The sequence below is a fragment of the Mobula hypostoma genome, chromosome 31 (genome assembly GCF_963921235.1).
Source record: "Mobula hypostoma chromosome 31, sMobHyp1.1, whole genome shotgun sequence".
NCBI lineage: Eukaryota > Metazoa > Chordata > Chondrichthyes > Myliobatiformes > Myliobatidae > Mobula > Mobula hypostoma.
In genome coordinates, this window is record NC_086127.1 from 198,620 (window position 1) to 225,863 (window position 27,244).

Here is a 27,244-nt window from a genome sequence, read left to right on the forward strand (position 1 = left end):
GAGATGGCCCACGAAATTACAGACCAGTGAATCTTACTTCAGTGATTGGTAAGTTGATGCAGAAGATTCTAAGAAGCAAGATTTATAAACATTTGGAGAGGGATAATATGATTAGGAATAGTCAGCATGGCTTTGTCAAAGGCAGGTCGTGCCTTACGAGCCTGATGGAATTTTTTGAGGATGTAACTAAACATATTGATGAAGGTAGAGCCGTAGATGTATTTTTATTGGATTTTAGCAAGGCATTTGATAAGGTACCCCATGCAAGGCTTATTGAGAAAGTAAGGAGGCATGGGATCCAAGGGGATATTGCTTTGTGGATCAAGAACTGGCTTGCCCAGAGTGGTATAAGAAGTTTAGAAGTGAGTTGATTCCTGTTTTACTCCCTACACGGAACTGGACTCTAAGAAAGGTGCAAATGCCACCCAGCTGGAAGGAGGCGATAATCTCAGCTATACCGAAAGAAGGCAAGGATAAAATGGAGTGTGGGTCATTTAGACCAATATCTGTTCTTAATGTGGATTATAGAATATTTACCTCCATCATGGCCAAACGATTAGAGGAGTTTCTACCCACACTGATACAAAATGATCAGACATGTTTTATACAACAACGCCAAACACAAGACAATATACGAAGGACACTTCACATTATGGATCATATTAAAAAAATGAAATTGAAGCAATAGTGATAAGCATGGACGCTGAAAAGACATTTGATTCAGTTAATTGGAATTTTCTATACAGAGTTTTACATAGATTTGGTCTACATGACAATTATTAAAACTATACAGGCACTATATGACAATCCTACTGCCAGGATTAAAATCAATGAATATTTATCTAATAGTTTTACCCTAGAAAGGGGCAAAGGGGCACAAGACAAGGTTGTGCATGGTCACCGCTACTCTTTGCATTATATCTGGAACCATCAGCTCAATACATCAGACAAAATTAAAATATCAGGGGAATTACTATTAGAGGGACAGAGCACAAGTTGGCCAGTTACGCGGATGACATTTTGATCTATCTGGGGCAACCAACATACTCTTTACCTAAATTGACGCAATCCCTTGAACAATATGGCCAATTATCAGGATACAAGATCAACATAGATAAAACCCAACTACTTTCATATAGAAATTGAACGTAGATATCCTTGGGCATGGCAAACAGAGTCTGTCAAATATTTGGGCATCATTATGCTGAAGTATTTGGTAAAATGATCAGATTGCAATTATCAGCCTATATATAAAAAATTAAGGAAGATATAACAAGATGGAACTTAATTCCTTCTCTTGGTCTCAGTTCAAGAATTGAACCTATTAAAATGAATACACCGCCCAGACTACTATACCTCTTTCAGACCCTACCAATAGAGATTAACCAAAATGAATTCAATGAATGGAGCAAGATGCTATCAAGATATATATGGCAAGGTAAAAAGCCTAGGGTTAGTCTCAAATCTTTTCAATCAGCCAAGGAGAAGGGGGGATGGGGCCTACCTTCTCTTAGAGATTATTATTTTGCAGCACAGTTGCGAGCTGTGATATGCTGGTGCAACCCATCATATGGTGCTCAATGGAAAAACATTGGGGAGAGGATACTTTCCATCCCCATACAAACAATTTTGGCTGATAACAACCTACAAAGTTACATAAATGCTACTGATAACCCATGGGTGAAATGGACTCTTAAAATATGGAAAACTATTATAAAAGAATATAAACTAGAGAGAAACATTGCAATTCTTAAATGGTGTGCATATGACTCAGACTTTACGCCGAATAAACTGGATGCGAGATTTAAGGACTGGATAGCTAAAGGAGTAACAGCTATTTGCAATATAATGAAAGAAGGAACACTGTTCAGTTTTGAAATGCTGGAAGAGAAAAACTTATTAGAAAAACAAAACTTTTACCGGTATTTACAGATGTGACAGTATGTTAATAGTATGGTTAAAAATATAACCAAGGCAAGTACATGTCTGATAGAGCTACTTAGAAAAGCATACAATTCAGACAATGGCAGTAAAATCATTTCAAGCGTGTATTAGGGTTTGTCAAATCTTAAAACACATTCAACTTCATACATTAAAACAAAACGGGAGAAGGAAAGAGGAATAATAATATCTGAGGAAGAACTGACAATAATATGGAGGTATCAATGGAAGTTTACCAGTTCACAGAAATGGAGGGAGTTCAGGTGGAAAAACTTGATAAGATATTTTATTACACCCTCTCAGAAATCCCATTATGATAGTAACCCCGCTGTTTGCTGGAGAAACTGTGGAAATTAAAATGCAAACCGTTATCATATTTTCTGGGAATGCCCCATTATCAAAAACTACCGGAGTGGGATACATAATGCCCTACAAGACATCTTGAAATGTGAAATACCCTAAGAGAGTAAGACCATATATTTTGGGTTTATACCTGGTTGCAATGGTTGAAAAGAGATAAATATTTAATGAATGTACTGCTGGTGGCTGGTAAAAAGACCCTTACCAGGAAATGGTTATCACAGGAGAGCCCAACTTTAAATGTATGGATGGAAATTACAATGGGCATTTACAAAATGGAGAAGATAACCTCATCTGTAATCATAAGTTGGAACAATGTTATTCATTCTGGGAAAAATGGTTTAACTACATAACACCTCATAGGCCTGATTTTATTCTCACAAGTCAATGAATATGTTGTAAAAATAAAGATCACTCCCTACTTTGTACATAGTTTCCTTCTTTCAATTGTTCTTTCTTTCCTCTCCTTTCTATAAGTGTATACCTCAGATAAATATTATGTGGAGATTTGTGACAAATATGATTATATGATATATATGTACAGTATCTGAAATACATCTTATGGAAATGTTTGTTTGATGATGAATTTCAACTAAAAATTTACAAAAAAATGAACTGTTTTGCCCACAGAAGACAAAGAGTGGTTGTAGACGGGTCATGGAGGTTGGCAACCAGTGATGTATCTCAGGAATCTGTTCTGCAACCCCTAATCTCCGTGATTTTTATAAATGACCTGGATGAGGAAGTGGAGGGATGGGTTAGTAAATTTGCTCCTGACACAAAGGTTGGGGGTGTTGTGGACGGTGTGGAGGGCTGTCAGAGGTTACAACGGGACATTGATAGGATGCAAAACTGGGCTGAGAGGTGGCAGATGGAGTTCAACCCAGACAAGTATGAGGTGGTTCATTTTGATAGGTCAAATATGATGGTAGAATACAGCACTAATGTTAAGACTCTTGGCAGTGTGGAGGATCAGAGGGATCTTGGGGTCCGAGTCCATAAGACACTCAAAGCTGCTGCACAGGTTGACTCTGTGGTTCAGAAACCATACGTGCATCGGCCTTCATCAACCGTGATTGAGTTTAAGAGCCAAGAAGTAAGGTTGCAGCTATATCAGACCCTGGTCAGACCCCACTGGGAGTACTGTGCTCAGTTCTGGTCGCCTCACTACAGGAAGGATGTGGAAACCATAGAGGGCTTTCCAGCAGGGGACTCATGGAGTGAGCTGCTTTTGGGCGTTGCTCCGTACCCTTTACTTTTTTACATGTAACCACTCTTTCTTACCTGATCTATACCTACACTAAAGGATCTATATTATTGAACTACGACTTTTACTTACTGAAAATGAATACCAGAGCACGAGAAGCCAAGGAAGGGAAAGGTTCCGCCGGGAACGGAAAAAAGAATGGTGATCCTGGAACTTCGAAGGAAACTCCGGTAATTATGGAACTAATGAAGAAACTTTTAGAAGATACAGTAAATCGAAGACTCACCGCCATTGAAGAAGCGTTGAATTTGAGGAAAGAAGAATCAAGAACATTCAGACGTGAAATCGACCAACATCAAGTCAGGATTTCGGAGTCAGACGAAGATGGCCGTAAAAGAGAAAAAAGAATTGAAGCGCTCGAGAAAAGCTTAACTTCGGTAACTCAGCAATTGGAACGCTATCAAGCTAAGACTATCGATCTTCAGAATCGTTCCCGACGACAGAATTTGCGCTTAATTGGTTTCCCTGAGGATGTGGAGAAGGGAGATCCTACTAAATATTTTTCTAAATTGTTAATGGATGCGTTTGGCTCTGACATATTGGAAGAACCACCGATATTAGATCGTGCTCATCGCTCATTCCGTTTTAATCCGGAGAAATCGGCCAAACCGAGACCGATCATTATTCGGTTTCATTATGTCCACGAGAAAGAACGAGTTATCCGAGCGGCTCAGAAGAAAGGTATGATCGAATTTCAAGATTTCAAGTTCAGAATTGTTGAAGACTACACCCAAGACATACTGAAAAAACGGATGGCTTTTAAACCTCAGATGGCAGAACTTTATCGTCAGGGTTATAAAATAGCGCTACTGTTTCCAGCCCGTCTGAGAGTGGTTTTGCCGGATAACTCGTGCAGTCGGAAGTCCAAAGTTTTCTCGATGATCTGCCTCCCTTTATGGAGGATTAATCAATGTATGATTTGGTTTTTTCTCTCGTCTCTGATTGTTTAGTTCGAAGTTTTGTTTTCTCGATCTGGCAGTGTAGGTTCGTTTTATATAGTTAAACGACATTAAGCTTTTCTGTTAGTGATCCTGCATATCTTACTCTTAATACCTTTGGGTAGTTATTTAGTTATAAGTTTAATGATTGTTTTCTTTTCGAAATGTTACTAAAGTATTATATTTTAAAATGGGGGATTGTTTTTTTCTTCTCCCCAAAATCCTTGCTGTTTCTTACATCATTTCTGATCATTTATATTTGAAAAATTAATATAGTAATATGATTTAATGTTTGATGTTCTTTGAAATATGAGTAGCAAGGAACTATTCAATGCTTTTAATCACTTTAGATTTTTTTTTCTTGTTACAGTTAGATTTTACTTTTTTCCATAAGGGTGGTGTTTTTCTTGATAAACATATTTCTGTTGGGTCGCCCTCCAGAAAGATGGGGGTAGGTTTAGTCTTAGATTTAGCATTGGCCACTGTCTGGCTTTTTTCTGGGGTTTTGTGGGAGGTGGGGGGTATTTTTCCTTTTATTCCTTTTTCATTTTATCTTTTTAAACGGGCTGACCAGAAACTACCAAATGTCTGAAATGTCGTAACTTCTGGTTCCTCTTTGGACCATTTTTCCTCTTCCGGGGTCATGAGTCTCTACTCTGGTTAACCCTTTACATACTTTACACTTGCGCTCCTTATGATGGATAAGACTATTAATTTAGTTTCTTGGAATACAAATGGTTTAAACCACCCGGTTAAACGGAAGAAAATTTTTAAAGTATTCCACAGGATGAATGCTCATATTATTTTTGTACAAGAAACCCATGTCCGGAAAGAGGATAATCAATGTTTCTTTAGATTCTGGAAGGACCAACAGTATCATGCGAATTCACAAGCTAAAGTAAAAGGCGTTTCTATATTTATAGATTTGTCAATTTCATTTATGCACTATGAGATGATTTCAGATCCTAATGGCAGATTTTTATTGATTACTGGCTTGCTATTTAACAAAAAAGTTGCCATGCTCAATGTTTATGCCCCAAATGTTGACTGTCCTGATTTTTTTCAAGAATCTCCTCACATCTCTTCCCAACTTAAATGACTATATGCTGATTATGGGTGGTGATTTTAATTGTTGTTTAAACCCTTTGATAGATAGATCCAAGTTTAATCGAGCACTTCCGAATAAATCGGCTATCCTTATTAACTCTTTTATGATTGACTCTGGAATCTCAGAAATTTGGAGATTCTTGCATCTGAATGACAAAGGGTTCTCTTTTTTTTCACATGTACATCAGCATTATTCAAGAGTTGACTACTTTCTTATTGACTCTCGATTAATTCCTTTTGTTACGAGTTGCGAATATGATTCTATTGCTGTTTCTGACCATGCACCGTTGAAATTATTTATTAACTTAAGGGATATATCTACTAATTCTAGACAATGGAGATTTAATATCTCTTTGCTTTAAGATTCAGATTTTGTTAGGTTTATTGATGAACAGATTAAGTTTTTCTTTACAACGAATTCCACGGATGATATTTCCAGTGGGATCCTCTGGGATACTTTTAAAGCATATATTCATGGACAAATTATTTCATACACTGCTGGACTAAAATAGCGAACTAATAAGGAAATACTTAAACTGGTTGACAAGATTAAAGAAGTTGATAAGAAATATTCTATAGCTCCTAATCAAGAACTTTATAAACAGAGAGTTGAACTTCAGATGGAACATAACCTTTTATTATCATCTTCAATTGAAAGTCAATTAATCAAAACTAAGAGTCAATTTTATATACATGGTGATAAAACTGGGAAACTTTTAGCTAATCAATTGAAATCGGCCTCGGTTAAACAACAGATTCTTAAAATTCGTAAACAAGATGGAACTTTGACAGTTGACCATGACGAGATTAATAAATCCTTTCAAGAATTTTATACCTCTCTTTATCAATCAGAATTTCCTGATGACTCCACTACAACGCATGAATTTTTTAAGAAATTCAATATTCCAAAATTATCATCTAATGAACGTTCAAAACTAGATGTACCTATGACTGTAGAGGAAATAAAGAATGCTATTTTTTCAATGAATTCAGGTAAAGCACCTGGTCCAGATGGATTTACAGTAGAATTTTTTAAATTTTTCTCAACTACACTAACTCCTTGGCTATGTAGCGTTTTTAGGGATGCAGTTTCAATGGGTAAATTACCACAATCTTTCTATCGAGCTTCTATTTCCCTAATTCTTAAAAAAGATAAGGATCCTACTGAATGTGCATCTTATAGACCTATATCTCTGCTGAATGTTGATTCTAAGATTTTTTCTAAAATATTGGCAACGAGATTGGAGAATGTATTACCTCAAATTATTTCTGCTGATCAAACTGGATTTATTAAAATTCGTTACTCTTTTTTTAATATTAGGAGATTAATGAATATCGTTTATACACCTTCACCCAAAATTCCAGAATGTGTCATTTCATTGGATGCTGAAAAAGCTTTTGATAGAGTTGAATGGGTATATTTATTTAATACCCTTGAGAAATTTAATTTTAGTCCGATATTCATTTCCTGGATTAAACTGATATATTTTACCCCTTTGGCCTCGGTATTTACTAACAACCAAAGATCCCCTTTCTTTCATTTATTCCGTGGTACTAGGCAGGGTTACCCTCTTAGTCCATTACTATTTGATATTGCTTTGGAACCGTTAGCTATTGCCATTCGTGGCTCCCCTAATATATTTGGTATTACTCGTGGAAATGAGACTCATAAATTATCATTAAATGCAGATGATCTACTATTATATATTTCTAACCCAGGAAAATCTATTCCGGCAGTATTAACTTTGCTTGCTCAGTTTAGTAGCTTTTCTGGTTATAAACTGAACCTAAGTAAGAGTGAACTCTTCCCATTAAATATGCAGGTTCCCATTTATAGAAATTCTCCATTTAGACTGATTACTGATTATTTTACTTATTTGGGAGCTAAAGTTACTAAGAGACATAAGGATCTATTCAATTTCAACCTTTTACCATTAATTAATCAGGTTAAACAACTGATTACTAAATGGTCCCCTTTGTCTCTATCATTGATTGGCCATATTAATGTTTTTAAAATGATTATTTTACCCAAATTTTTATATTTATTTCAAGCGATACCGATTTTTATTCCTAAATCTTTTTTTGATATTATTGACTCTAAAATTTTTTCTTATATATGGCAAAATAGAAATCCCAGATTAAGTAAAATGTACTTACAGAAATCTAAGAAAGAGGGTGGTTTGGCATTGCCTGTCCTAAGATTTTACTATTGGGCAATTAATATCCGATACTTAATATTTTGGACACAAGATTGGAATATAACTCCAAGCCCACATTGGGTAAACCTTGAAGGCCATTCTGTACAAGGGTTTTCTTTAGCCTCCATTTCAGGAACTTCATTGCCTTTTGCACTATCTAAATTGAATAAACAAATTTTCAACCCTACAGTTAAACATACATTGCGAATATGGTTTCAATTTCGTAAATTTTTTGGCCTGAATGAATTTATATTATCAAGTCCTATTATATCTAATCTTTTTTTTCCAACCTTCGGTAATGGACCAAGCCTTTTTGATATGGAAAACGAAAGGCATAATATGTTTTCGTGATTTGTTTTTGGATAACTGCTTTATGACTTTTGAGCAGTTTTCTGAGAAATTTGGTTTGCCTAGATCCCAATTTTATTAGATACTTACAAATAAGAAATTTTTTATATATTACGTTGCCTACCTTTCTGACTTCCAATCCTTCTGGCACTCTTGATAAAATTTTAGGTTTTAATCCTTTGCAGAAGGGATTAATAGCAATAATTTGTGATACGATAATGAAATTACGGCCAGATATATCTGATAAAATTAAAAATGAATGGGAAAGGGAACTTCAACTTTCCCTACCTACAGAGAAATGGGGTAAAATTTTTCATTTAGTTAGTACTTCTTCTATATGTGCTAAACACATATTAATACAATTTAAAGTAGTACACAGAGCTCATATGTCCAAAGATAAACTAGCACGTTTTTATTCCCATATAAACCCTACTTGTGATAGATGTCACTCTGAAGTGACTTCTTTAACTCATATGTTTTGGTCCTGTCCTCTTTTGGAAAAATATTGGAAAGACATTTTTAATATTATTTCAACAGTTCTATGCTTCGATTTAAAACCCCATCCTTTTACAGCAATCTTTGGATTGCCAATGGTAGAACATAGATCTTTGTCTTATTCAGCCTGTCGAATGATAGCTTTTGTTACTTTAATGGCAAGAAGATCTATTTTGTTGAACTGCAAGGAAACTAATCCTCCAACTACATTCCAATGGTTTTCTCAAACCATATTAAGTTTAAATTTAGAAAAAATTAGAAGTGATATTTTTGACCCTTCAGTTAAATTTGAAGAAACTTGGAAACCTTTTATGCAACATTTTCATATGATGTAATCTGACCTTTCTGAATCTTTTTTCTAAACTTAACTTATATGATGAGAGGAGCAGAGTTAACGACATTATTGAATGTGTCCGATACAAGCTGTTGGTCTAGCCCTGTTTTGTTTTTTTTCTTGGATCTTTTTCTTTTCGGGTTTTTTTTTTGTTTATATATTTTTTTTCTTTTTATTTCTTTTTTAATGTTTAATCTCAGTATGAGTTTGGAAGTGTTTTATATTTATGTTACTTAAAATTCATTTTATATATGCTGATAAACATTTTTCCAATCTCTTTGTACCAACTTTGTTACTGAGTTTATAATTTTGAAAAATTAATAAAAAGATTTAAAAAGAAAAGGAAACCATAGAATGGGTGCAGAGGAGATTTATAAGGATGTTGCCTGGATTGGGGAGCATGTCTTATGAGAATAGGTTGAGTGAACTCGGCCTTTTCTCCTTGGAGCGACGGAGGATGAGAGGTGACCTGACAGAGGTGCACAAGATGATGAGAGGCATTGATTGTGTGAATAATCAGAGGCTTTTTCCCATGGCTGAAATGGTTGCCACAAGAGGATACAGGTTTATGTGCTTGGAAGGAGGTACAGAGGAAATGTCAGGGGTAAGTTTTTTATGCAGAGAGTGGTGAGTGCGTGGAATGGGCTGCCGGCGATGGTGGTGGAGGTGGAAACGATGGGGTCATTTAAGAGACTCCTGGATAGGTACATGGAGCTTAGAAAAACAGAGGGCTACGGGTAAGCCTAGGTAATTTCTAAGGTAAGGACATGTTTGGCACAGCTTTTAGCGCCGAGGGGCCTATATTGTGCTGTAGGTTTTCTATGTTTCTTCTCATGGGCACACAGGAAGAACATAAATTTTGCTTACTATCTCAGACTAACTTCACTTAACTTGCACCAATGTGGTTATGTTTGTTTTCCTTTATTGTGTAATTTATGTACAACTAATGTCAATTTAAGTTTGTGTAATTAATGTCTGAGATGTTTGTAATCTTTTGTACTATTGCTACAAAAAGCTGGTTTTCATAACATTTACACCCTGGTTACATTTTCCCCTGACAATATAGTTTAAAACTGAACTTGCAAGTGGACCCGATGGAGCCCGAGCTGAGGGCCTGTTATTAGGGTTGTGGATATCGACAGAGTGATGATCTGTCCCAATGCATCACAGCCTGGTACTTATACACACAAAATGCTGCAGGATCTCAGCAGGACAGGCAGCATCTATGGAAAAGAGTACAGTTGACCGTTTGGGCCGAGACCCTTCGGCAGGACTGGAGATAATAGCTGAGGGATCGATTTAAAAGGTGGGAGAGGGGAGAGATAAACACCAGCTGATAGGTGAAACTGGGAGTGGGCGAGGATGGATTAAGTTAAGAGCTGGGAAGTTGATGGGTGAAGGAGATACAGGGCTGGAGAAGGGGGAATCTGATAGGAGAGGACAGAAGGCCGTGGGAGAAAGAAAAGGGCGGAGGAGCATGAGAGGGAGGTGATGGGTGAGCAAGGAGATAAGGTGAGAAAGAGAAAAGGGGATGGTGAATGGTGAAAGGGGCGGGTGGGGGGCATTACTGGAAGTTTGAGAAATCGATGCTCATGCCATCAGGCTGGAGGAACAACAGTATGAATATCACCTTACAATCCGTTTGGGTGGCCTCCAACCTGATGGTATGAACATCGATTTCTCGAACTTCCAGTAATGCCCCCCCTCCTTCATCGTTTCCCATCCCCCTTTCCCTCTCTCACCTTCTCTCCTTACCTGCCTATCTCCTCTCCCTGGTGCTCTTATCTCCCTTTTCTTTCTTCCATGACCTTCTGTCTCTTTCACCAGTCAACTTCCCAGCTCATTACTTCATCCCTCCCCCTCCAAGTTTCACCTGTCACCTTGCGTTTCTCTCTCCCCTCCCTCCACCTTTTAAATCTACTCCTCAGCTTTTTTTTCTCCAGTCCTATCAAAGGCTTTCAGCCTGAAATGTCAAATGTTCACTCTTTTCCATAGTTGCTGCCTGGCCTGCTGAGTTCCTCCAGCATTTTGTGTGTGTTGTTTAGATCTCCAGCATCTGCAGATTTTCTCTTGTTTGCAGTCTAGTACTTACCGGATTTTCTGTATTTTACAATCCCTTTTCCTCAGAGCCTTAGACAAGCGTTTCATTCCTGAATCTCCCAGTTCATTATAAGCCAGGTCTAGCTCTGTCAGTGAGCGGTTTGTACTGAGAGCAGAGGTGAGATCCACAACACCAGCAGCTGTGATGTCGACAGAATCTAGACTGTGGATCAGAGAGAGATGAGATGTTTAATCCCAGGGTTTATTAATCCCACTTTCACCAATACCCACAGTAATGCTCAGAGTTTATTAACCCCACAACTACTGATAACACCAATATCCAGCATCAGACACCAGTCAGTATAAACATCACTGCTCCTTCCGAACTGGAAACACTCAAATCTCCCCAGAACAAATGGCAGAACCCAGGGGACATTGTATATTTGTGTTCGCCCTCTTCATCCCGGCCCCACTCCACAATACACCACCACTCTGGACCTTGTGCTCTGTACTGAATCACAGTGAGGCAGTGTCACCTCCCACACTCTCAGCCTCCCGTCCCCTTGTCTCGTCTCCACAGAAAATCCTGGCAAATCTCTGTGTTCCTCACATTAGTCCCAGACCAACGTTGTCCAGGTCTGTGTTCCCAAACATGTGTCTCTGTGTGACTGCTGGTGTCCAACTGGTCAGTAATTTTCTGTTGTGTCCATGTCCCCCAGGGAACCAGGCAAAGGCATATTAACTCTCCTTCCACATTTACAGCTCTGTAGTGTGTAAGAAGAGTGGTTTCACCTCAGACACACACTGTGACCTGAGGTGAACAGACTGCATGAAAACACTCCGACTGTTGTCAAAGGATTAAAACTACTCCTGCCTCAGAAAGGAACTGGACGCCCCTCATTTCCCTATCACCAGGACTAGTGAACAATAGTTTAGATTAGATTATGAGGACACACAGTCCTCTTTTATTGTCATTTAGTAATGCATGCATTAAGAAATGATACAATGTTCCTCCAGAATGATATCATAGAAACACAAGACAAACCAAGACTAAAAAAACTGAAAAAAACCACATAATTATAACATATAGTTACAACAGAACAAAGTAATACCGTAATTTGATAAAGAACGAACCATGGGCACAGTAAAAAATAAGTCTCAAAGTCTCTTGAAAGTCCCATCATTTCACGCAGATGGTAGAAGGAAGAAAAACTCTCCCTGCCATGAACCTCCAGCGCTGCAAACTTGCCGATGCAGCACCCTGGAAGCACCCGACCACAGTCCGACTCCTGAGTCCATCCGAAAACTTCGAGCATCCGACCAGCCCTCTGACACCGAGCACCGTCTCTGCCGAGCGCTTCGACCCCGGCCCCGGCAACAGGCAATAGGCAAAGCTGAGGATTTGGGGCCTTCCCCTCCGGAGATTCTCCATCGCACAGTAGCAGCGGCAGGGAAGCAGGCATTTCAGAAGTTTCTCCAGATGTTCCTCCGTGCTTCACACGTCTGTCTCCATCAAACCAGGATTGTGCACAGTACCCTATTTAACAAATACCGATAACATTTTGGAGCGGCCGTGTGCGCTGCGTCGCGTCGCCATCTTCTCCTCCCCTCCCGATGCCATCTCATCGGCTCTCCGCTCTGTTCTGGTTCACTGGGACGACTGGAAATGTACATTCAGTGACTGCAGTTCAGCATTGAACACCATCACTCCCTCTAAAACTGACCTTTTATGTCCAATTGTGGCCTCTGTAACTGCGTCTTCACTCAGCATCAACACCGGTACACCTGAGAACCATGTGCTGATTTTCACAACACTTACACCCTGGTTAGATTTGCCCAGAACAATAAAGTTTAACACTGAACTTGTGAGTGCACCCGACAGAGCCCGAGGTGAGGGCCTGTTATTTGGGCTGTGGAGATCAATGGAGTGATGATCTGTGCCAATCCCCCAGTCTGGTACTTACCTCAGTTTCTGTATTTTACACGCTGGGTTCCTCAGAGCCTCAGACACCAGTTTGACTCCTGAATCTCCCAGTTCATTCTCAGTCAGGAACAGCTCTGTCAGTGAGCGGTTTGTACTGAGAGCAGAGGCGAGATCCACAACACCAGCAGCTCTGAGACCGACAGACTCCAGACTGTGGATCAGAGAGAGATGAGAAGTTTAATCACAGAATTTATTAATCCCACTTTCACCGATACCCACAGTAATGCTCAGTGTTTATTAACCCCACAATTACTGATAACACCAATGTCCAGCATCAGACACTAGTCAGTATAAACATCACTGCACCTTCTGAACTGGAAACACTCAAATCGCCCCAAAACAACGGCAGATCGCAGAGGACATTGTATATTTGTGTTCACCCTCTACATCCCAGCCCCACTCCACAGTACACCACCACTCTGGACCTTGTGCTCTGTATTGAATCACAGGGAGGCAGTGTAACCTTCCACACTCCCAGCTTCCCCTCCTCTTGTCCCAACTCCACAGAAAAACCCAGCACATCCCTGTATTCCTCATGTTAGTCCCAGAGCTCATCCTCTGGACAGGTTGTCACACAGTGCAACTCTCTCTCCGTCTGTCCAGACGTTCTGTACCCACAGAACCAACCTCGGAGGGGACTCCACTTGATAAAGTATGTAAAAGGGTTAATACTTCATTAAACAATAGCAGCCTGTTTTTCTGAAAGAAACCGCTGATGATCAACAGATGTGCTAATTTTGTTATTCAATGCTGAGCAATATTGCTTTTTGAAGGTAGCCAGCTAGGGTTTCAGGATGCTTATCTCCTTGTGCAGTCATGCATACAGAAACTCACAACACGCTGGAGGAATTCAGCAGGTCGGGCAGCATCTGTGGAAACGATGAGTCAACGTTTCGGGCCGGAACCCTTCGTCAGGACTGCAGACAGAAGGGGCAGAGGCCCTATAAAGAAGGTGGGGGGAGGGTGGGAAGGAGAAGGTTGGTAGGTTCCAGGTGAAAAACCAGTAAGGGGAAAGATAAAGGGGTGAGGGAGGGGAAGCAGGGAGGTGATAGGCAGGAAAGGTGAAGAAGGAATAGGGGAAAACACAATGGGTAGTAGATGGAGGTGGAAGCATGAGGGCGGTGATTGGCAGCTGGGGGAGGGGGCAGAGTGACAGAGGGATAGAGGAAGGGAGGGGGAGGGAATTACTGGAAGTTGGAGAATTCTATGTTCATACCAAGGGGCTGGAGACTACCTATACAGTATATGAGGTGTTGCTCCTCCAACCTGAGTTTAGCCTCATCATGGCAGTAGAGGAGGCCATGTATGGACATATCTGAATGGGAATGGGAAGCAGAGTTGAAGTGGGTGGCTACCGGGAGACACTGTCTGTTGTGGCGGACAGAGTCGAAATGTTCGATGAAGCGGTCCCCCAATCTGCGTCGGGTTTCACCGATGTGGAGGAGACCGCACCGAGAGCACCGGATGCAATAGATGACCCCAACAGACTCACAAGTGAAGTGTTGCCTCACCTGGAAGGACTGTTTGGGGCCCTGAATGGTGGCAAGAGAGGAGGTGTAGGGACAGGTGTAGCACTTACGCTTACAGGGATAAGTGCCAGGTGGGAGATCCGTGGGAAGGATGTGTGGACCAGGGAGTCCCGGAGATACCGATCCTTGTGGAAAGCGGAGAGGGGTGGAGAGGGAAAGATGTGCTTAGTGGTGGGGTCCTGTTGAAGGTGGCGGAAGTTGTGGAGGATAATGTGCTGGATCTGGAGGCTGGTGGGGTGGTAGGTGAGGACAAGGGGAACTCTGTCCCTGTTGTGGTGGCGGGAGGATGGGGTGAGGGCCGAAGTGCGGGAAATGCAGGAGATGCATCATCACACACTGTGACCTGAGGTGAACAGGTTACATTGAAAACACTCTGGCCCTTGCAGAGCAGATGGTGCCCGAGGTGAGGACTTGTTATTTGGGTTGTGCAGCAGCGTAGAAAATTGATGTAAATCTCCACAGGCAACATCAATGGTTTGAAAAGTGATGCAGGGGTTCATCAGGACAGAACTGGGACATTATTGGAACTTTACCCACACAAAGATCAACAGACTCACAGTCTGGTACTTACATCAGTCTCTGTATTTTACACTTTATCTTCCTCAGAGCCTCAGACAACAGTTTCACTCCTGAATCCCCCAGTTCATTGGAACTCAGGTCCAGCTCCACCTCTCTCAGTGAGTGGTTTGTACTGAGAGTGGAGATGAAGTGCTCAAAATCAGATGTGGAACTATTAGCTGTCAACCTGATGGACCGAGAGGAAACAGAAGAGAGAAACAAACAGATTCAGTGTAAATCTCCACAGGTGACCATCAATGGTTTGAACAGTGATGCAGGGCTTCATCAGGACAGAACTGGGACATTATTGGAACTTTACTCACACAAAGATCAACAGATTCACAGTCTGGTACTTACCCCAGTTTGTATATTTTACACTCCGGGTCCGTCAGAGTCTCAGACAACAGTTTCATTCCTCAATCTCCAGGTTCATTGCCCTCCTCACTAAACACAGAGTGAGAAACACTGTTACCAAAGTGACCCTGAAGTAATTTCCCTCTCTCTGACATAACAGGGATCACACTTCCATCAGAGCTGTTTCCACAACAACCTGAGAGACACAGGGTGACAGCAACACTGAAACAACAGTGTTTGGGAGACGGGGGATCCGGGAGCTCAGGGTTCCCTGTTCCCAGCTGCTGTTGAACCCACGGAAAACCAGAACGCTTCAACATTTACATCTCCAACATCAGTATTTATTAAAGAGAACACACTAATGAAGGTGGTAAAATTATTGTATTGACAACGGTAATTTCAATTAATTTACACTTCACCCTCTGACATTTCTGTTCCAGCAAGTTTATTCCCTCTCACCAGGATTTACAGTTCATAACTAGATGAGTACAGGTGTCCCCACTTTTCGAACGTTCGCTTTACGAAACCTCACTGTTACGAAAGACCTACATTAGTACCGTTTATGCTTTCAGAAGGTGTTTTCACTGTTACGAAAAAAATCAGCGCGCGATAAAAGGCAGCACGCGCGCCGAGAAGCTGCTCTCCCCCGGATTCGGAACGGCATTGCTTTTAACACGTGCCTGTGAGCAGCCGTTTGCAAGATGAGTTCTGAGGTATTGGAAAAGCCTGAAAGAGCTCGTAAGGGTGTTACACTTAGTGTAAAACTAGACATAATTCAGCGTTTTGATCGTGGTGAACGAAGTAAGGACAACGTGAGTTTGGCCTGTGGAAGCTGACAAAGATGATGTTGAAGAGGTTTTGGCATCCCATTACCAAGAGCTGATGCAAATTGGAAGAGGAAAGGATAACAATCAAAACCAAAAGCAGTAGCGAAATGAACGTGAAGCAACTGCGTGACATTTTCGCTGCAATGATAAAATACGACTTTAATTTTGAAAGGGTACGTACGTTTAGGGGATATTTGCAGGATGGTTTGAGTGCTTACAAAGAATTGTATGATAGAAAAATACGTGAGGCTCAGCAGTCAAGCAAGCCTTCCACATCAGCCACAGCAGACGACGAACATCAAGGCGGGCAGTCATAGGAGAAGATGAGCTGCCTGCTCTAATGGAAACAGACGACGAGATGACACCCCAGTGTCCCACCACCCCAACTCCCAGGCCGCAGACAGATACCAATTCACGGCGAATGCAGCAGTAGCCGGGAGGCACACAGCACATCTTTAAGGAAAAAGCCAAAATAAACAAGCTAATTAATTAGATGCTGCCCAACACGTAAACACGCTAGATGCGGGAAGATTGTTCCCGATGTTGGGGAGGTCTAGAACGAGGGGTCACAGTTTGAGGATAGAGGGGAAGCCTTTTAGGACCGAGGTTAGGAAAAACTTCTTCACACAGAGAGTGGTGAATCTGTGGAATTCTCTGCCACAGCAAACTGTTGAGGCCAGTTCATTAGCTATGTTTAAAAGGAAGTTAGATATGGCCCTTGTGGCTACAGGGGTCAGGGGGTATGGAGGGAAGGCTGGGTTCTGAGTTGGATGATCAGCCATGATCATAATAAATGGCGGTGCAGGCTCGAAGGGCCGAATGGCCTACTCCTGCACCTATTTTCTATGTTTCTATGTTTCTATGTTTCTAAATGTCGGCCCAGATCAGAGGCAATGCAATCGGCAATCGGCACTGATCTGGGTCGACAATTATCTGTCAGGCGGCACCTAATTAATTAGCATGTTTATTTCGGCTTTTTTCTTAAAGATGTGCTGTGTGCCTCCCAGCTACCGCTGGACCCCTGGATGCTTCGCGGCAATGTATCGCTCGGTGGCCTGGAGGGTGGGGGCCACTGAACCACCCAGCCTGCGATGACTCAGTCTGACACACCATCATTAGTGTGCTCGGCGCTGTTTTCCCAATTCCAGTAAGTGATACTACAGTGTACATACATTATTTCTACTTTATATTGGCTGTGTATTTTTACGTGTTATTTGGTAGATTTGGCAGCCTCATAGCTTAAAGGTTACTGGAGAGAGGTTTTTGCCGACAGTGCTTGTGTGAGATTTTCTGCCGAGAGTGCTTGCGTGGCATTTTCGCTACAGAGAACAGCGGCGGCAATGACTGTAGAAAAGTATTTCTACTTTATATATATATATTATTATTCCTGCTTTTACTATATGTTACTGTTATTTTAGGTTTTGTGTGTTATTTGGCATGATTTGGTAGGTTATTTTTGGGTCTGCCAACGCTCAGAAATTTTTCCCATATAAATAAATGGTAATTGCTTCTTCGCTTTACGATATTTCGGCTTACGAACCATTTCATAGCAACGCTCTACCTTCGGATGGCGGGTGAAACCTGTAAATGGATCCTGTCTCAATCACATTCCTCTGTAGGGAGATATCTCCTCTCCCCACTTCCCTGTATCCCTGCCACTTATTCTGTCTCACACGCCCATCTGGGTCTTTTTACCACTAACCTACACACCAGTGGGAACCGACAGCCTCCAATTACCCGCTCGACCTGCAGGTCTCTGGAACGAGGGAGAAAACTGGATCACCCGGGGAAACTCACACTGTCACGGGAGGAGCGTGCAAACTCCACAGGGACACCAAAGGCCGTTATTGAACTCTGGTCTGCGGAGCTGAGAGGCAGCAACACTAACTCTCGTGACACCGTACCATGCTACAGAGAGGGTGCAGGTTCTGTGGATACTCCCACCCTCCAGCCCAGATTCCCCACCACCTTCACTTCCCAGTGATGTCTTCCTGATGTGAATCCCTTCGATCCCAGAACAGAAAACAAACTGATAATCCAATGTCTTATGGTCTTAACCTGTTCTCGGGGTCGGAGAAACTCATCTGGGTCTCAGTCCCTCTCACACAATTCGGATCCTCCGACACCTCAATGAAGAGGGTCTCATAGACTGGAAGGAGAAGCAGAGAATTAGAGGGATCCTGAGGGTTGTGGGGAGGAGGGAGGTGGGTGTGAGGACAGGGACAGAGCTGTCCTAAAACAAAAGGAGCTGGAAATCTTCAGCAGTTCAGGCAACATCTGAGACAGAGAGAGTGTGAGTGTGTGTGAGGGAGAGAGAGAGACACACACACACACACACGATTCACCTCGCTCTTCCCCTCTCCCCTCTGTGTCTCTATCTACCTCTGAGAGGGAGGGGGGAGATGGGGGGGGAAACGGGCAGAGATGGGAGGGAGTGGGGAGGGTGGAGTGGGAGGCTGCGTGGAAGGGCTGATAGCGTGACATTGAGAGAAAGAAGGGGGTGATAGAGAGAGTGAGAGATACGGGGGAGAGTTAGACAGAGACATGAAAATAGTGGGATATGCAGAGGCAGACACAGGAAGATATAGAAAAACAGATAAAGACAGAGAGAGAAATTGACATAGACTGAGATACACATAGATAGACACAGAGAAACAGCGAGAGAAAGACAGAGACAGATAGAGATAACAGGGATGAAGAGACAGAGTGATAGAGAAAGACTGAAATAGAGTGATATTGAAGGTAGAGACAAAGAAAGAGATGGAGATAGAGAGATAGAGTCACACTCCAGTTGATTATCATATTCACAATAACACTACCTACAGGATCGCTTTAACAATTACCACTTCAGTCCATGTAATTTCACTTTTATAATAAACCAGAACACAGAAATTGATACAAACTCTACCTTGCTTCATGGCATCAAACATCCCTCTCAGTATTGTGTCCCTGAATTTTCCAATGGTTATGACACCTTCTGTTACAGACAATGTCTGAGTTTCCTCACTAACCCTGTAAAATCAAACAGTGGGTTATAAAGTCACTGGAACTATTATTTATTTTTATTATCATTTACCAAACGGTGCAGAGTTTCAGTAAAGGGTCTGTCCTACCTGCTGTCCTGACACAATTCCTCCTGTAATAAATAAAACACAGATCTGAATTTACTGGGACTGAACATCCATGTTCTCACTGCGAGGAACGGCGAATGGATTGTAACGCGAGGTTCAGGGGAATATTACATTTCGGCTGCACAAAGTAATCAATAACTCAGCATGCAGGTCCCAGCAGCTCAATCCCGGGGAAGACCAGAGAGACCCTTGATCTATTAGTGTGGTGACAAGAGCAGGTCTGATCCAGAACAGACTGTGGGCTTTCACTGAACAACAAACCCTCACCTTCAGAAACATCACACTGTCTTCCTCATTCATCTGTTCCTGTAACTTGGAGAGTTTCTCCTCAACGGAGGCTAAATTCTCTTCAATCTCCTGAAGATTTTTCTCCATGGAGTTCAGAATCTTCTCCTCCTCTGCCCTGAGATCGCTCAGTAAGCGCTGCTCTCTCTCAGCCAGAACCTGGTGTATTTTAGCAAATTCAGATGTGACGTTGGCCTGCACGGTGTGTGACTGTTCCTGTCAAGTGAAAGGTGATGGTTGATTATACCCTGTAATAAAGAGAATTAAACCACACAGACCCGTTAAACTGGAAGCAGATCTCACCCTCACTCCAGAAATCTCCTGTTTCTGTCGCTGTTCCAACTCCTGGATGGCAGATTTCTTCTCTGTCAGAGATTCAAACAATGATTTAACTTGACACTGGGATTGGATTCAAGAAGAAAACGTCAGTAAAATAAGAATACTGTAAATATTCAGGTGATAAAGACTGCTTGTACTTACCTTGTAAATCTCAACAGCTTCTTCAATGGGCATGAAGTTGTGAGACTTGTGTTCTCTCGCGTCTCTACAAATCAGACAGATCAGCTGCTTGTCTGTGTCACAAAACAGCTTCAGTTCCTCCTGATGTTTCTCACACTGAGATCTCATCTGCGTCTCTTTCTGATTCAGGTTTAATTGTTGAGCCTTCTCAGAAAGACTTGCCAGGGCCCAATTGACCCTAAGGGATCTGTCAGCAAACTCCTCTCTGCATTCCGGACAGCAGTTTCTCCCCTCCTTTTCCCAACACTGTGTGATACAAGAGAGGCAGAAGTTGTGTCCACAGTCCAGTGTTACCGGAGTGGTGAAGAAATCAAGGCAAATGGAACAAACTGCCTCCTCGGCTAAACTCTGTACGTACTGTCTTGAGGCCATGTTTCCAACTCTTTCCGTTTGAAAATTCTTTAACTTTCCATGAGCCGCTGAACTCCTGCAGTGCAGGGATTGCCGGCTGAACAGAGGGCAACTCCACCCAGGAAAAAGGGAATATTAAACACGACTGTTGTACTGCAAAGGGGAGGGGACTCTGGCAAACAACACACCACAGAGAAGGGATCAAGAAAACTTTAAACAAACCCGAATGAAACAAGCAAACATCGTTGGGACAGCAACAGCCCGGTAATGGAGGAAAGGGCAGGGAATCAAAGCGATTGGATAGTGTGGGTTCACTGACATCTCTGTTCACCAGTGGGAGCGGCCTTCTCTCCCGCAGGCGCTATTTGGTCCATCCCCGCGTTCCCAATATTAGATTAAATTTGTTCCTCACAGTTCAACCAGAAATTACTCAATTCCGTGCTTTTGTGAGTGAGGGTCACGGCTGAATTAGACATCAGCTCGCTCCAAGTGTGTGGGGTGGGGATTGGGTTTTCCTGCCCGAATATACGAGGCTCTGTATATTCTGTAATAGGCAGGTACTCTGCCCACTTTTACCTCCCCCACCCACCGGGGTGGGGCAATGACTGACAGGACCTGGGGGTTTCACTGGGTTGTCCCAATCAGATCCACGCCTGTTATTGGTTGAGACCGTGTGAGTGACGTGTTGCTGACCAATTAGGCCTGCACACTAGATCTTTCTTTTTCAATTTTTTATTAATTTCAAAACATAGAAAAAAACATACCATAAATACAAATAGTAGGAGATATATTGTTACACTTAAAAAAGTAATTGCAAGACCAAATAGTGTAAATTAACAAAGCTCCCAATCGTATAAAACTAACAACGGATAATACAAAGCAAAAAAAAACTGGGAAAAAAAATGAAAAAGAAAAAAAAACAAAATTAAAAAAAAACTCCATTCCCCCCCCCAAAAAAAAACAGAATTAATCAACTAAACTAAAAGACTTGGGCAGTACTAACAACTTAGAAATGGGAAAGAAGAAAACCTTAGTGTTGACGACTCCATTCCTCTCAACCAGCAGGACAGAGAGATAAAACAAGTTTGGAAATGATCAAATTTCATCAAATGAAAATGCTGAATATGGGTGTGGAAAATTAGGAGAGACAGTAATTAAAAAGTTTCTAATCTGTAGATATCTAAAAAAGTGAGATCTGGGTAAGTTATATTTATTAGAGAGTTATATTTATATTAGTATATTATTATTATTAATATCAGTTATATTTATTAGATCTAATGTAATGACAGCAGCGGATCTGATGTCTTGCAGATCTTTGTGCCAGAGGTGGGGGGATCGGGGATTGGGTCGAGTTCTCTCACTGTTAACCCAACGAGGAGATGCAGACTTCATAATCTTCTGCTGGGAGACAGGGGCCGGGTCTGCCTCCTCCCGCAGCCGCAAATCCAGACCGGCGCCTTCGCGTGGAGTGGCAGGTTCATTCCCTGCCCCTGCCGCTTCCCTGACACAGCATTCACATTCAGAGCAAGAGGTAACAACTTCAGTGTAATTCCTTCTTCATCTGCCCGACGTATAACATTTATCGTGTAGTCAGTGGGTCAGACATTAAAACAGATCTGAACGAGGTCAATCAATCCCTCTCCGACTGCTGGACTCGATGTTAAGACAGTATATCTCCCGGAGCTGGTTGGGGAACACAAATGCAAACTGTACGAGGCGGTGAGAGGAAAATGAGGACGGAACGGCGATGAACCCGCAGACACCGGGATTGGCAGGAGACGCAGTGGACACGCAGACACCGGGATTTCCAGGAGACGCTGGGGGAAGCTGTGGACACGCAGACCCCGGGATTTGCAGAAGACCCTGTGGACACGCAGACCCCGGGATTTGCAGGAGACGCTGTGGACACGCAGACCCCGGGATTTGCAGAAGACCCTGTGGACACGCAGACACCGGGATTTGCAGGAGACGCTGGGGGAAGCTGTGGACACGCAGACCCCGGGATTTGCAGAAGACCCTGTGGACACGCAGACCCCGTGATTTGCAGGAGACGCTGTGGACACGCAGACCCCGGGATTTGCAGGAGACGCTGTGGACACGCAGACCCCGGGATTTGCAGGAGACCCTGTGGACACGCAGACCCCGGGATTTGCAGGAGACCCTGTGGACACGCAGACCCCGGGATTTGCAGAAGACCCTGTGGACACGCAGACCCCGGGATTTGCAGAAGACCCTGTGGACACGCAGACACCGGGATTTGCAGGAGACGCTGGGGGAAGCTGTGGACACGCAGACCCCGGGATTTGCAGAAGACCCTGTGGACACGCAGACCCCGTGATTTGCAGGAGACGCTGTGGACACGCAGACCCCGGGATTTGCAGGAGACGCTGTGGACGCGCAGACCCCGGGATTTGCAGGAGACCCTGTGGACACGCAGACCCCGGGATTTGCAGGAGACCCTGTGGCCACGCAGACCCCGGGATTTGCAGGAGACGCTGTGGACACGCAGACCCCGGGATTTGCAGAAGACCCTGTGGACACGCAGACCCCGGGATTTGCAGGAGACGCTGGGGGAAGCTGTGGACACGCAGACCCCGGGATTTGCAGGAGACGCTGTGGAACTGCAGACCCCGGGATTTGCAGGAGACGCTGTGGACACGCAGACCCCGGGATTTGCAGGAGACGCTGGGGGAAGCTGTGGACACGCAGACCCCGGGATTTGCAGGAGACGCTGGGGGAAGCTGTTGACACGCAGACCCCGGGATTTGCAGAAGACCCTGTGGACACTCAGACCCCGGGATTTGCAGGAGACGCTGTGGACACGCAGACCCCGGGATTTGCAGGAGACGCTGTGGAACTGCAGACCCCGGGATTTGCAGGAGACCCTGTGGACACGCAGACCCCGGGATTTGCAGGAGACGCTGTGGACACGCAGACCCCGGGATTTGCAGGAGACGCTGTGGAACTGCAGACCCCAGGATTTGCAGGAGACGCTGTGGACACGCAGACCCCGGGATTTGCAGAAGACCCTGTGGACACTCAGACCCCGGGATTTGCAGGAGACGCTGTGGAACTGCAGACCCCGGGATTTGCAGGAGACCCTGTGGACACGCAGACCCCGGGATTTGCAGTAGACGCTGTGGAACTGCAGACCCCAGGATTTGCAGGAGACGCTGTGGACACGCAGACGCCGGGATTTGCAGGAGACGCTGTGGACACGCAGACCCCGGGATTTGCAGGAGACGCTGGGGGAAGCTGTTGACACGCAGACCCCGGGATTTGCAGAAGACCCTGTGGACACTCAGACCCCGGGATTTGCAGGAGACCCTGTGGACACGCAGACCCCGGGATTTGCAGGAGACACTGTGGAACTGCAGACCCCGGGATTTGCAGGAGATGCTGTGGACACGCAGACCCCGGGATTTGCAGGAGACGCTGTGGAACTGCAGACCCCGGGATTTGCAGGAGACGCTGTGGACACGCAGATGCCGGGATTTGCAGGAGACGCTGTGGACATGCAGACCCCGGGATTTGCAGGAGACGCTGGGGGAAGCTGTGGACACGCAGACCCCGGGATTTGCAGAAGACCCTGTGGACACTCAGACCCCGGGATTTGCAGGAGACCCTGTGGACACGCAGACCCCGGGATTTGCAGGAGACCCTGTGGACACGCAGAACCCGGGATTTGCAGGAGACGCTGTGGACACGCAGACCCCGGGATTTGCAGGAGACGCTGTGGAACTGCAGACCCCGGGATTTGCAGGAGACGCTGTGGACACGTAGACCCCTGGATTTGCAGGAGACGCTGTGGAACTGCAGACCCCGGGATTTGCAGGAGACGCTGTGGACAAGCAGACCCCGGGATTTGCAGAAGACCCTGTGGACACTCAGACCCCGGGATTTGCAGGAGACGCTGTGGACACGCAGACCCCGTGATTTGCAGGAGACGCTGTGTAACTGCAGACCCCGGGATTTGCAGGAGACGCGGTGGACACGCAGACCCCGGGATTTGCAGAAGACCCTGTGGACACTCAGACCCCGGGATTTGCAGGAGACGCTGTAGAACTGCAGACCCCGGGATTTGCAGGAGACCCTGTGGACACGCAGACCCCGGGATTTGCAGGAGACGCTGTGGACACGCAGACCCCGGGATTTGCAGGAGACCCTGTGGACACTCAGACCCCGGGATTTGCAGGAGACGCTGTGGACACGCAGACCCCGGGATTTGCAGGAGACGCTGTGGAACTGCAGACCCCGGGATTTGCAGGAGACCCTGTGGACACGCAGACCCCGGGATTTGCAGGAGACGCTGTGGAACTGCAGACCCCGGGATTTGCAGGAGACGCTGTGGAACTGCAGACCCCGGGATTTGCAGGAGACGCTGTGGAACTGCAGACCCCGGGATTTGCAGGAGACGCTGTGGACACGCAGACCCCGGGATTTGCAGGAGACGCTGTGGAACTGCAGACCCCGGGATTTGCAGGAGACGCTGTGGACACGCAGACCCCGGGATTTGCAGAAGACCCTGTGGACACTCAGACCCCGGGATTTGCAGAAGACCCTGTGGACACGCAGACCCCGGGATTTGCAGGAGACGCTGTGGACACGCAGACCCCGGGATTTGCAGGAGACGCTGTGGACACGCAGACCCCGGGATTTGCAGAAGACCCTGTGGACACGCAGACCCCGGCATTTGCAGGAGACGCTGGGGGAAGCCGTGGACACGCAGACCCCGGGATTTGCAGAAGACCCTGTGGACACGCAGACCCCGGGATTTGCAGGAGACGCTGTGGAACTGCAGACCCCGGGATTTGCAGGAGACGCTGTGGAACTGCAGACCCCGGGATTTGCAGGAGACGCTGTGGAACTGCAGACCCCGGGATTTGCAGGAGACGCTGGGGGAAGCTGTGGACATGTTGGTTTTTTATCTTCCTGGACGAATGTCCCTCCCACCGTTTGAAGAAAGTAGGGAGAGAGAAAGCCGATCTTCTCACTCATAAGTTCTCTCTCCACGGGTGCTGTTGACCTGCAGGGAATCCTGTCCGCTTACACTGAAGTGGGACAGAAGGGCGCCACAAACTGCAGGAGGACAGTAAGCATCCCGGAAGGGGCAGAACATATCCCATGTGGTAATTTAACTATTTCAGGCGGTGACACCATGTTTGAGAAGGGAGCAAGGCAAAAGACAGAAAATGATAGGCTGGTTAGCCAGACCTCACAGGTTGTTAAGATTGTAGAGTCTATTGTGAAGGATGAACCTGATCCAGTGCGGGTCAGCCTGGTGTCATTCAGGGGAAATCTCGCCTGAGGAATCCTTTAGAATGCTTTGAGGAGGGATCAAGCACCTTCTCTACCACAGCGACCCGACTTCCTCGGGATTCAGCACGACACCTAGAACCTCGACAAACGTCTATAGATATGTGTTGACAGGCTGATACAGGAACATCAATGACCTTGACTGGGAAATCCTACCAACGGTGGTGGATTCCACGCAGTACATCACGGGTAAAACCCTCCCAACTATTGAGCACATCTATATGAAACGCTATCATAGGAAAGCAGCTTCCATCATCAAAAGATCCTCACCACCCAGGTGGTGATCTTTTCTCACTGCCTCTATAGATGTGTCGTGGTAAGTGTGTTGACAGACTGCAGTACCACCTGGTTCAGGAACATCAATGACCTTGAGTGGGAAATCCTACAAGAGGTTGAAGGTACAGGAGCCTCAGGACGTGCACCACCAAGTTCAGGAACAGTTACTACCCTTCAATCATCAGCTCTGAAACAAAAGAGAAAAAATTCACTCAAAAGTATTGAGTATAAGAGCTGGAATGTTATGATGAGGTTGTATAAGGCATTGGTGAGGCCGAATCTGGAGTATTGCGTTCAGTTTTGGTCACCAAATTACAGGAAGGATATAAATAAGGTTGAAAGAGTGCAGAGAAGGTTTACAAGGATGTTGCCGGGACTTGAGAAACTCAGTTACAGAGAAAGGTTGAATAGGTTAGGACTTTATTCCCTGGAGCGTAGAAGAATGAGGGGAGATTTGATAGAGGTATATAAAATTATGATGGGTATAGATAGAGTGAATGCAAGCAGGCTTTTTCCACTGAGGCAAGGGGAGAGAAAAAAACCAGAGGACATGGGTTTAGGGTGAGGGGGGAAAAGTTTAAAGGGAACATTAGGGGGGGGGCTTCTTCACACAGAGAGTGGTGGGAGTATGGGATGAGCTGCCAGACAAGGTGGTAAATACGGGTTCTTTTTTAACATTTAAGAATACATTGGACAGATACATAGATGGGAGATGTATGGAGGGATATGGTCCGTGTGCAGGTCAGTGGCACTAGGCAGAAAATGGTTCGGCACAGCCAAGAAGGGCCAAAAGGCCCATTTCCGTGCTGTAGTTTCTATGGTTTCTATTCTATTTCTGCTGTTCCCAGAATGGATGATCGCAGTTTAAGGACTCTTGATCTCGTTATTTCATGCTCTGATTATTTATTGCTTTTTACTTATATATACATTTGCATAACTTGATGTCTTCTCTGCTCTTGCTCTTTCATTGATCCTGTTTACAGTTACTATTCTATAGATTGGCTTTGTATGCCCGCAGGAAAAAGAATCTCAGGGTTGTATGTGGTGATGTGCATGGACTCTGATAATAAAGTTTACCTTGAAGTT

The 27,244-nt window shown here is 44.3% G+C and overlaps 1 protein-coding gene across 1 annotated transcript in view; it reads right to left on the reverse strand.

The window, feature by feature from the left end:
* The window catches only part of LOC134339966 (NACHT, LRR and PYD domains-containing protein 3-like), a 28,539-nt gene extending 8,640 nt beyond the window's left edge, over positions 1–19,899 (reverse strand). Inside the window, exons 1-8 of the mRNA XM_063036785.1 lie at positions 19,679–19,899; positions 19,394–19,416; positions 19,189–19,292; positions 18,339–18,429; positions 15,457–15,543; positions 15,113–15,286; positions 12,993–13,163; positions 11,081–11,251 (exon numbers count right to left, since the gene is read on the reverse strand). Of these exons, the coding sequence (XP_062892855.1) occupies positions 11,081–11,251; positions 12,993–13,163; positions 15,113–15,286; positions 15,457–15,512 (572 nt within the window). The 5' untranslated portion in view covers positions 15,513–15,543; positions 18,339–18,429; positions 19,189–19,292; positions 19,394–19,416; positions 19,679–19,899. The remainder of the gene's footprint in view (positions 1–11,080; positions 11,252–12,992; positions 13,164–15,112; positions 15,287–15,456; positions 15,544–18,338; positions 18,430–19,188; positions 19,293–19,393; positions 19,417–19,678) is intronic.
* Between the last annotated feature and the right edge of the window lie 7,345 nt (positions 19,900–27,244).